This window comes from Dreissena polymorpha, chromosome 2 (genome assembly GCF_020536995.1).
Source record: "Dreissena polymorpha isolate Duluth1 chromosome 2, UMN_Dpol_1.0, whole genome shotgun sequence".
Taxonomy (NCBI): domain Eukaryota; kingdom Metazoa; phylum Mollusca; class Bivalvia; order Myida; family Dreissenidae; genus Dreissena; species Dreissena polymorpha.
The window spans coordinates 132,435,908-132,448,718 of record NC_068356.1 but is presented as its reverse complement, the minus strand read 5'-3'; the positions used below and the strand labels follow the sequence as shown (position 1 = coordinate 132,448,718).

The 12,811-nt window shown below is 34.7% G+C and overlaps 1 protein-coding gene across 1 annotated transcript in view; it reads left to right on the top strand.

The window, feature by feature from the left end:
• The window catches only part of LOC127870086 (uncharacterized), a 43,178-nt gene that overhangs the window by 23,769 nt on the left and 6,598 nt on the right, over nt 1–12,811 (top strand). Inside the window, exons 6-8 of the mRNA XM_052412746.1 lie at nt 1,179–1,308; nt 1,567–1,626; nt 12,346–12,463. Coding sequence (XP_052268706.1) covers nt 1,179–1,308; nt 1,567–1,626; nt 12,346–12,463 — 308 coding nt within the window. The remainder of the gene's footprint in view (nt 1–1,178; nt 1,309–1,566; nt 1,627–12,345; nt 12,464–12,811) is intronic.

Genomic DNA, 12,811 nt, shown 5'->3' with positions numbered 1-12,811 from the left:
ATCTACGTTTTTAGTCGATTACAATGTGAATCTATGCAAAGTATATTCATTTTTTTAATTTTAATATGTATTTATATTCATATGTTTGTCAAAATTTCGAAGTTCTGATTGCATGTTTAAATTATACAAGTTTTTGCACGAATTTTATTGTGTAAGCTTCTTTCCAATAATTACAAACCTTTTACTTTTGATGTAAGTTGTAATGGTACAACACATAGGGGTCATAAGCTTTATAACGAGTTTGTTAAAAAGTGTATTGTTGTCTCCCTTGGATAATGCTATTTTATTGAAAACGAATATGTGTTGAATAATTCATTTTAAAATACTGATCTAACACTTACAAGTAGGTGAATATAGTTCACGACATATACACGGGAAGGAAAATTTGATGAGAAACATAAACAACACGCAAATAATACTTATTAACCGATTGAAAATGTAAAAGTAGTATTGCTCATTTCAAATCCAAGGTAATAATGCCCAATGTATTGTATATTGTTATGGCAATAGGTTCAAACGTTTTAAATCTATCAAAAATTTTACCTACGTTAACACTTGTTACCGTAGTCAATATGTCCGTAACTTTTATAAATGTAATTGAATGTTTACAGATTCGTCGAGTTCGGTTTCATCGACACTTTTGTGTATTGTACTAAATAGTACAAATCCAGCCCAGTGTGCAGATCCTCAACCAGTGCTGCCTTGCATAAAAAACATTGAATTTTACAAGATTACATGTTCGCCGACCTGGCTACGCAGTCTGCTCAGCACATTGCTTACACTCGATCATTACGTGAGGTATAAGATGACGGAATGTTACATAACATCTTGTAAAGAAGATACAGTTAGATGGGCAGATACAAAGACGGACGCATCATTATTGAGTTTTAAGGATACATTAACACTGATGAACGATTATGTAAGTTTTTGTCCCGGTCTTTGGGAGGCTCTCCATGGTCTGAATATCAAGAGTCTGAGTCTGAATGTTCGGTTTGGAGGTTTTAAGGTAAAATATGCAGACTCGATGTCCAAGTCACTTTTATCGCTCACTCATCTGGACACGCTTAATATAAAAGTGAATGCTAACGGTCCTGGTCTGTGGGAGGCTCTCCATGGTCTTAATATCAAGAGTCTGAGTCTGAGTATTGAGTATGAAGGTTTAAACGTAAATTATGCAGACTCGATGTCACAGTCACTTTCATCGCTCACTCAACTGGACACGCCTAGTATTAAATTGGATGATAACATTCCCTATCTGTGGGAGGCTCCCCATGGTCTGAATATCAAGAGTCTGAATCTTAGTATTTGGTATGTAGGTTTAAACGTAAATTATGCAGACTCGATGTCACAGTCACTTTCATCGCTCACTCAACTGGACACGCTTAGTATTAAATTGGATGATAACATTCCCTATCTGTGGGAGGCTCTCCGTGGTCTGAATATCAAGAGTCTGAGTCTGAGTGGTAAGTTTCTACGTTTAAACGTAAATTATGCAGACTCGATGTCACAATCACTTTCATCGCTCACTCAACTGGACACGCTTGGTTTTGAATTTGATGATTACAGTCCCTGTCTGTGGCAGGCTCTCCATGGTCTGAATATCAAGAGTCTGAGTCTTAGTATTTGGTATGTAGGTTTAAACTTAAATGATGCATACTCGATGTCCCAGTCACTTTCATCGCTCACACGTCTGGAGACGCTTAGCATTGAACCGAATGGTCAAAGTCCCGTTCTGTGGAAGGCTGTCCATGGTCTGAATATCAAGAGTCTGAGTCTGAGTGGTCAGAACGGATGCTTTACTGTTGAGCATGCAAATTCGATAGCACAGTCACTATCATCGCTTAAACAGCTTGAAACGCTTTCTATATATTTTTGGAAATATATCGACATAAAGCTACCCCAGTCATTGAAGCATTTAAATAGCTACTTTATGGTATTGCTTCCATCCGAATTACGCGAACTTGTGGACACACTGTCTGCATGTACTCAGACAATCGAGAGTAACCTAGACTTTTGTTGTGCGTCTTTGGACGGTACAACTTTTAAACGAATTCCACCTGAGGAATACATTGTCGTCAAAAAGGAACTAGAGATGCTGAAAAATGTTGAAGTGAAGCGATTTAAAATATTAGACCGGACACGTCAATCCGATGTTTATGATGTTTATGATGATGATGATGCCGCGTCTGACTGGTCTGTACGTGGCATTGGTGGTGTCCATGACGATACTGAAGATGATGATAACGTTAAAGATTTTGCATATAAAAAATTTGTTCGCCGAATGTGTAGCCATATGTGTAAAACAATCATTAATCGAATATCAATGCGACTTCTGATTACTCCATCCTCAAACTCATGAATTGTCAATAAATGCTACTGCAACACCTGATAATAAGTACAATTGTATTTATAATGTCTCGAACAAAATAGGAATGATATATCTCTCTTGGATATCATACATTGACAGTAGGCATTGTCAAAAATTAATTTAACCAGTATAAATAATCTTAACATTTTTGTGATGTTTTATTGGTGTGTAAATGTTAATGGAAAACGCAGTTTCATTTCATAGCCAATACAGGATATCATGTACTGTTTTTTTCTGCAATATTTATGTACGAAGCATATTATATTTGTGCGGTGTTTCTAGTTCGCGTTGAAGCATATATATATATATATATATATAATATATATATACATCTTGTGCACATATTACAGAACTGCTTTTAAAAAAAGTTGCTATACCCATGACTATTGTAGAATATCTAATACATTTTATCCCTTATTAGCTATAGAATTCACACCGCTTGTCGTCTTAGAATAAATCATATAATAATATGTGTTAAGTTGCTTCTTACAGACGATGCGTGTCATGTTGATTTTAAGATTTGTGATTACAGATAACATTAACCAGATTATTTTGCAAATATATATTAATCTTTTATATGCAAACAGGAAAAATTGTATACCTTTAGTTTTCATTTAGTTTCAGATTATTATCAGGTACTCAAATACGTCCAAAATAGTATATAATTTTATATGGTATTCTTGCCTAGAATGCCTATCTATAGTTTTGTTACGCATGTCCTATCTTTATAAACAATTGTTTTGGCTGTGACTCTGAGCCAAATATCAGGTTTGGACTTATTACAATCTGGTTTTCATAATAAGGTTTGGACTTCTTACAACCGGGTTTGGACACCTTATCACCTGATTTGCATTATAAAGTTTGCACTCATAACAAACAGGGGACTGTTTCAATAAACATCGTTGTACACATTTACGATACGATACATTTTTTGAAGATACATAATTGCTAAAGTCCATATCATATGTTTACACATTTTCAGTACTTAATCAAATGCATTGGCATCTCCAGGGCCGTATATATTTGACGAGCATGGCGAGCTAGTTCGTCTACTTATTAAGATTACAAAGTTCTCTCGTATGTTACAATTATCGTACGATAATTTATGAAACTGCCCCACGGTTTGCATTATAAAGTTAATACTCCTTACAACAGGGTGTGCATTCAGCCTTCAGAGGCGGTAACCCAAAATATATTAATGTGTGTTTTTGTTGTGTTTTTGTGCATTTTGTCTATCACATTCGTACACTTGTTTTTTTGCTTATAAATTTGAAAAAAAGCAGCTATTTAACTGAAAAACTTAATTGTGGTGTGGTCCTGTGCTGTGTGGAGAAGTCGGAGTACATGTAGGAAATTCAAACTGTCACCTTATTCCAGTTACCCACATCGCATTCGTTATTGGTGACTTTCGACACACGAAAATTTCTGTAAATGTTTGTAAACGATGATTTGTTCATATTATTTTCTTGACATAGATGATATCATTATTATCTGTGTTTGTATATTATACTTGTTAAAAGATGTTTACCATATATAAACTACAATATAAAGATTAACGTTGGCTAAAGCGCATACGATAAAAACGCATTCAATATAGATAAAGATTGAACACCCATATATGTAAAAAAAACGTTAACATGTCATACATTGTAGGAAACTTATGAGCATATATTTATTTAGCTTCACATAGTTTTGTAAGAACAACTATTTAAACGATCGAGAGTTTTATATATCTGGGTTTTATTTAAAGAACGAACATTCATAAAGTTATAATAAGTCTGTAAATTTTCAAAAACATATGTGAGTGTGTGTTTACAACAAATGAATACAAATAAAAATTATGTGTTAACATTAGTCTGATTAATCATGTTATCGTTATTTTAACGGCGTTGGGTTATTTCTTTTTATGTTAGTTTGTTGCCTTTTGTCTTATATGAGCATATATAAACAAGGGCTGTTTGTAAAACAAGCATGCCCCCATATGGGCTCTCAGTTGTAGTGACAGTCATTTTGTAAATATGTTTTTGTCACTGTGACCTTTGACCAAGTGACCTATAAATCAATAGGGGTCATCTGCGAGTCATGATCAATGTACCTATGAAGTTTCATGTTCCAGGCCATAAGCTTTCTTGAGTTATCATTGGGAAACCATTTCACTATTTCGGGTCAATGTGACCTTGACCTTTGACCTAGTGACATGAAAATCAATAGGGGTCATCTGCCAGTCATGATCAATGTACCTATGAAGTTGCATGATCCTAGGCATAAGCGTTCTTGAGTTGTCATCCGGAAACCATTTTGCTATAATTTCGGATCACCGTGACCTTGACCTTTGACCTAGTGACCTGAAAATCAATATGAGTCATCTGCCAGTCATGATCAAACTACCTTTGATGTTTCATGATCCTAGGCATAAGCGTTCTTGAGTTATCATCCGGAAACCATTTTACTATTTCGGGTCACCGAGACCTTGATCTGTGACCTAGTGACCTGAAAATCAATAGGGGTCATCTACGAGTCATGGTCAATCTACCTATCAAGTTTCATAATCCTAGGCATTAGCGTTCTTGAGTTATCATCCGGAAACCATTTTACTATTTCGGGTCATCGTGACCTTGACCTTTGACCTAGTGACCTGAAAATCAATAGGGGTCATCTGCGAGTCATGATCAATGTACCTATCAAGTTTCATGATCCTAGGCATAAGCGTTCTTGAGTTATCATCCGGAAACCATTTTACTATTTCGGGTCACCGTGACCTTTGACCTAGTGACCTCAAAATCAATAGGGTTCATCTGCAAGTCATGATAAATGTACCTATCAAGTTTCATGATCCTAGGCATATGCGTTCTTGAATTATCATCCGGAAACCATTTTACTATTTCGGGTCACAGTGACCTTTGATCTAGTGACCTCAAAATCAATAGGAGTCATCTGCGAGTCATGATCAATGTACCTATGAAGTTTCATGATCCTAGGCATAAGCGTTCTTGAGTTATCATCCGGAAACTACCTGGTGGACGGACCGACAGACCGACCGACATGTGCAAAGAAATATACCCCCTCTTCTTCGAAGGGGGGAATAATTAATATGGATTTCTGTATTTTGCTTAATATGACACCGATTTGCAAATCTTAAACATGTGTACCTTAACGAATAAATTTTCTTCACAATCAAAACATCTGTGCCTTACTCAAATACCGGAAATTTATGAATGAACGTTTACTATCTTCATATCTTAATCTGAAAAATGTGTTTGGATATATTATTATTTCTCTAAAGAAATTGTGATAAACAATTGCAACTTGTTTCGTTTTGTGTGATATTTCACTTTTTGAAAGTAATGTTATGTATTTAATGTGTATTATTAGTATACATAAAATACATACTATTACTTTCAAATAGTGAAATATCACATACAACAAAACAAATTGCAATTGTTTAATATCATATTTCTTTAGAGAAATAATCGATGCAGACGATGTCAAACACAACGTTATTACAGACAATTTGTAAATTTGCAATAAGAAAAACAGTAGAAAAACGTATATAATATGCAAAAAAAGAACAGCAAGCGCAGAAGTAACAAACCTTTTAAACTTGAAAGTTAATTACTACAACGAACTTTTTTACTGCAATTTGTGTTTGTTTAATTAAGATTATTTGCAGAATAATAAAAACGTTTAAAGTAATTTTCGCATGTTTATTTACAGAAGTAAAATATGCAGATGATATAAAACAGTACACAAACGCATGCGATATGAAAAAACACGGACACAATCAAACACAAAGAAATCATCCAGCCCCGTAAAATTAATATAAATAACAGTTTTCACTAATTGTAGGTGTAATGTTTTTTTTATTATGGATTATTGCACAACAAGTATTATAATTATGTAATCACAGTATAAGATAATTGTTATTCATGTTCAAATTTCGCTTCTTAAATGTCCGACTTCCTGTGATATTGCTGATATTTTAATCACGGTCACCATATGAAACTTGTTCTGGGAAAACTGGGCTTAATGCATCTGCGTAGTGTCGTCCCAAGTTAGCTAATGAGGGAGAAACATTCTGCATAAAGTGGATCATAGGTTAGAAGACTTCGGTTGAACAAAACATTCCATGAAAAGCGGACATTGCTGTCTCTGATTAGCCCGTGTGGACCGCACACGCTAATATGTAATGACACGTGACGCACATGCATTTAGCCTAGTTTTCCCGGAACGAGGTTCATATATGACCAGTCGTGTAGAACAGTGGTGCTATTTAATGTGTAGCGTAGTGCTACACTTTAACTTTATAAGTATGATAACACAACTCAGTCAATTCATAACACTAATTTTATTTGATAAAAAGTTCTATTAATTTACAATCTTAAGTTATTAATAATTTCAAAAGACTTATAAAATAACATAACAAAAACCTATTTTACCTCCTAACACTAGTGTCCTGTCATGTCTTGGGGTAAGCATTATATAGGCCGAGATGTATGTACTGGACATCTGGCATCATACGGAAAAATGTATCCTTTGATTAATTTATTGGATATAATTATAAGGTACACTGCCCTACCTATCTGATCGTTTAGGTCTTTCGTGTTCAATTATGATTGTCAATATGTAGACACCGCTCCCAAGCTATATTCGTCCGTATGTTACGTACGACTACAACTCGCGACGGGTTTTATCTTGAAGTTCCGTCATGGCCTTCATATCTGAATGCCAATCTTAACAATACCCCGTCATTGGTGTATTTATCTAACGACTGAATATATTTCCATGCACCCCGATGCCAGATTGTATCTTTGTCTGTTCAATATTGGTTATAGAGAGAATTTGCCAACTGAGTTTCTTATTGTTTATACTTTCAATGTTTACAGAATTTAGTCTATTGATATATAATACATGTATAATATTTATTTTGTATTTATTATATTTACTTTGATAACTTTATAATCAATCTTGCTATACAACAAATGGCTTATTACTTCGGCCTAAGACGGCCTGTCTCGAATAATGATGGTTCTATTTAAGAAATAGAAAACCTCACTGAGGGCCTTATGGCAGAATAGTGACCAGCCAGGCAGCCCCAAATAGTATATGGACCGAAGCCGGAGGCTGAGGTCCGTAAACTATTTTGGGCTGCCTGGATAGTATATGGACCGAAGCCGAATGCTGAGGTCCGTATACTATTTGTGGCTGCCTGGCTGGTCACTATTCTGCGATTGCGCCTGAAGTGAGGTTTTCTATTTCTTATATTATACCGAACATTTTTGTGCAGATAAATGTCAATAGAAATAAAAATTAATAACACAAGATAAAGTCCATAAACATTCATCAGTTACTATAAAGTATGCGAGTTGTCTCCCTGCGAAAGTTGAACACGGAAAAATTCGCTTCTTTATACTTTATACAAAATTCATTTTTATTGTAAAGCATTTTGCATATTGAGATACATCTTATATGAAGGTAACTGCTCATTTCACAGAAAACATGTTGCAAAACATTAATCCCGAATATGGCATTTAATTTTTGTATTTTTTAAGATGATATTAATAATATATAAAAAAAACACACTCGTTACCTGCCAAACGAATCGTTACAATTAAGAATATGTACGGCATTATTGTTGTGCGCGAGTTGTCTCCCTGCAAAAAGTAGGACTCGGAAAAATTCGCTCTTGTATACAAAATTCATTTTTGTTGTAAAGAATTTCACATATTGAGATACATTATATATAGTTATATCTGCCTTTATTACAGACAACGTGTTTCTAAACATTGATCATAAATATAGCATTTAATTTTTGTATTTTTCAAGATGTGATTATTAATACAAGACACACGCTTGTAACCTGCCAAACGAATCGTGCGTTTACCTTAACTATACTTAACTATATGAAACAGTTATATTCTTTGTAAAACTTGCACAAATATTACAAATAAACATTCTAGCGGTCACTATTACAAGCGCGCGCATCTTTACAGGGCACTATTCAAAATAGCGCCCGCTGACTATGCGCGCGCATCTTTACAGGGCACTTTTCAAAATAACGGACCTGTGAAGTTTATATACGCAAAGAAGAAACAAATTTATGTGAGATATAATATTTAAAAATAGTTATTTTTTATATTATAATGAATGAATAAACATCGCTATTGACCGAAAACAAACCCTTTCTTTACCTTCATTAACTGCCTTTTCATTTTTTTATTTGGTAAAGGGTTACATCTGTGCGCCAAAAAAAAACTACACAAGTAACTGTATCGATTTTTTTTACTGTTATCCAGCATGCTTGCAGGATTTTTTGATACGTCGAATATTCGTTTGTAAATAACTTATATTCCCCTGTTAACCACAGAAAAGCGTTAAAATGATATAATTGAAAAGCTGTTGTTTATGGATTGACATCAAATTATACGTTCAACATAATAGTGTTTTATCGTTCAATGTTTACCGCCTACGGTGTGTCTACATGTATTGAATAATTCCTACCACATCTATGGTTCGGCCATGAAAATAGTTATTATCTCGTCCATTGCAAAGTGTCGTGTTCTTGTTCATCTTTAATGCCTCTTAAGAACGTGATAACAGTGTGTTTAAATGACGATTTTTGAAATAGTTGTATATATTCGGAAAAAAATGTATGAATTATCTTTAAACAAGCGTAATGATGCTCTCGACTAAAAACAATGTATCAAATAATAATACATTAAAGGATAATTATCATTCGAAATTGGTAAAATAATAAAGCATTTGGGACGCGTTTCCTCGATAATTGGGAAACTACGTCGACTAGTATTACTAAAGCGGTTCTGTTTCGTCACCCATCATGAAAGGTGGCGAGGCGCAGCGGTAGCGCGTTGACTTTGACTTTCAGAGGTATCGGGTTCAAAACACGAGGATGACAATATGTTTTTGTCAACGTTGTTTTTTCTTGGTTTTACAATTTTTTTTAATTATAGATATCTTAGTAAACAAATTAGACGATATTTTCCACACAAAAAAAACACGAAAATCTGTGAAAAAGTCCCTTTCAGCTCTTATTAGTACATACGAACGACTCAAAGCGACCTGATATGTGGACCCGGAATGTGTTCTAGCTGTGTTAACTTATTAGCTATTTGACTCACGAAAGTTGATACGAATTTTAAATTCTAACAGCAATGCCCAGCTTTTGTTGTTTGTTACTGATACGTATTTGTTATTTTAGTGTGGTCTTATGTGGTATGTGTGTGTGTGGGAGGGGGGGGGGTGAGTCGCCTGAAAACCAGCAGGAAAGCCCACTTGTCCGGTATAGTGACCACCAATCAAACTCACTTTCTTCCGGGAAGGGTTGTTGAACCCGGGTCGCATAGGTAAGAAACGCGTTAACCTACCACTGCGCTAACCTGACAGCATGTTGAAATTGGCTGACAGTGTGTGTATGACGAAGTATATAAGGTCTTTTTTGAACTATAGGCTACAGTATGTGTGGACCCGGGAAGTGCTCCAGCACTTCTACTCAATTAGCTTACTAGACGCACGACGATTTTACGAATTTTGAATAAAAGTTTTAAATTCCCAGCTATTTCGTTGTTATTGAAAGATGGTGCACTGATTGTTGTGGTCTTGTGTTGTTGGGAAAAACCGGAGTACCCAGAGAAAACCCGCCTGTCCGGTACGGTAACCATCAACCAAATTCACATGCTTCCCGGAACGGGTCGCCTAGGTAAGAAGTGAGTGGCTCATCTACTGTGCTAAGGCTACTAACCTAGAGACTCCAAAGCCGGTATCGAAAATAAGGCGGACAAATATTGCACGGATTCGAACCCTGATGTCGACGTTAGTATTTTTTTGGAACTGTAAGAAAGCTTTTCAAGTATGCGCAACTATTTGGAACGATTCGTCTTTTAAGACGTCTGTAATAATGCGTTTTATATTGTTAAATGCTTTATGTAATACTTTTTGATAATTGTTAAGGCTTCAAATTGAATCATCTCATTAAATTATTATTTTGATATTTGAACACAAAAACACTAAACACCACTGAGTTAATTTTAACATATTTTATTAAATACATATTGTACCTCCCTTTTCAAATAAACCACAACCTCTGCTTTACTGTGGTCATATAGCTGAGATATTATTAGTATTGACATTTGTACTGTACTTGTATGAATTAAACCTCTGAATGGGAAATAAATATGTTCAATGCCCAATTGAGATACCAATTAGATAATGCTCATTAACAATTATTACTTGATTATTTATAACGTTGATATTGACAATTTCAATCAAAGTGTTTAAACATTTCTGAAAATAAAATCTAACAATCTAGGTGTGTGACCACTCAAGGGCTTGGGACTTCAATTGCAAAGTTTACGATTTTTAAAACTTAGCAGTTTATTAGTGTAAAATCATCGGACAAGTAAATAAATGACATTACATTATTGTATTAGGTTTAGACATTTAAACATGTTGAGAAACTTTTTTGTAAAATAATAAGACATTAAAACAATTGGCAGTACCTTATTACACTACGAATTAGACATTTGAACAATTGGCAGTACATTGAGATGAAATAAAAGAAAAGTACATTATGGAAAGGAAAACAAACATTTAAACAATAGACATGTCATTATTGTAAAATACTTAAACAAGAGGGCCGTGAACTAAGGCGCTTACTTGAGACCCAAAAACACTAAACTTTTCTGACAAGGTGGAGCTAAAATAATGAAGTACTTTAAGAAAAAAACAACAAGGAATTTAATTCCTAGGCCCCTTTTAAACTTCTCTGGGATATACTTTAAACAAAGGTTCCAACTTAGGTTCATGAAGTTTGGAAAAAGAAAGTGCCTTCTACCGTAAACACATAAGTTTTTATATATTTGACGTAATGGCTTATTGTTTAAGCTCTCATAACCCAGTACCTAGTTCCAAATTCAATTTCATTGGGACAAATGCCTTGCCCAGGTTTCATGATATTGCAATAGAGCTTTAACAAGGTTTTAATATTGCAATATACTGAAAACTGCCCGCCCCTTGTTGATCGTGTTTGTTTTTAACCTAAACTAGGTTTTATCCACAGCCAAGATATTATGAGAACAAATGATCTGACCAAGTTGCGTGAAGATTAAATGTGACTTCTAGAGTGTAAGCACGGTTTTACCATAGCCATATAGGGAAAACTGACCTGCCCCCTGGTGGTCAGGTATTTTAATGGACAAGAAACATTTTCAAACTTGGACCAGATATCATGAGAAAAAAAACTGACATATTTTAATGGAGATTGGACCATAAATGTGACTTAACAAGGTTTCACTATAATAGTGTTTCATTTTCTTACCAACATTACTTTGGCTATTTTATTATGAGCAATGAATAGTGAGAAAAGTAGAAGATAATTGTTCATTTATGTTATCTAATTACTGATCTCACACACATCTGAAACATTCCAGAAGTCTCTCCCATGAGTGGTTACTCATATTTCACTTAATTTCTGCAAATTGCCATAAATGATGGTCATCTCTGCACATCTCTAGCATTTGCATACAGATCCTCATCATGGCAGAAATTAACATATTGGCATATTGGAATAGTATATAAATGGGGTTTTGGGAAGAAAAAGGGAGAACAGGAAAAAAAGAGACAGCCACACATGATACTACAGTTACAGTGTGATAGAAACATTCAAAACTATTCATTTGAACGCCAAGTTGAGAAGAGATTTAACAGTGTATAATAATATTATACCTATATAAATATGTATATCCGGCCAGATTTTCATACTATTGAATAAATACACTCCCTACACGCCGCGATCCGCGAGTATGTATCTTAAAATAAAATGTCGTTGTAGAACTGTAAATGAACTCGTTTGACTGTCACAGCACTCCGTCGAGGAACGATTTACTGATTAAAGTATAGTTCCAAGGTAGTAATATCATACGTATATACTAAGTGCCAAAATTATTAAAGTGAACTTAATTCAGTGTGGTCATATCTTCTACATACCGATTTCATTTTAAAAAGAGAGTCACGGGCTCGAAAAAGCTGGGATGCACAGCCTCAATATTACTGAGGGAGTGCATTAGATTCCCAGATTATAAGGTACAAACAAACACACACACAAACAGACACACACACGCACGCACGCACGCACACGCACGCTCGCACACGCACGCACGCACGCACACACACACACACATATACATTAGCTTGGTTAGCGTAAACTATACAGTCCATTAATTCCAATAATTATGGGGAAATTGTACGTTCAATCGTAGAATTTTATTTGTGATGGGACTCGTCAACAAACAGCATGTTTTTAATTCAAATGAATTCTATTCCGGAAGACTTTTAAGTGCCTGTTTTCAAACTTATAACCGTTTTAATTTTTTAATTACGAACTACTTCAAATTTTCATTTCATTTACGAAAAGTTCTACGTTTTATAGTT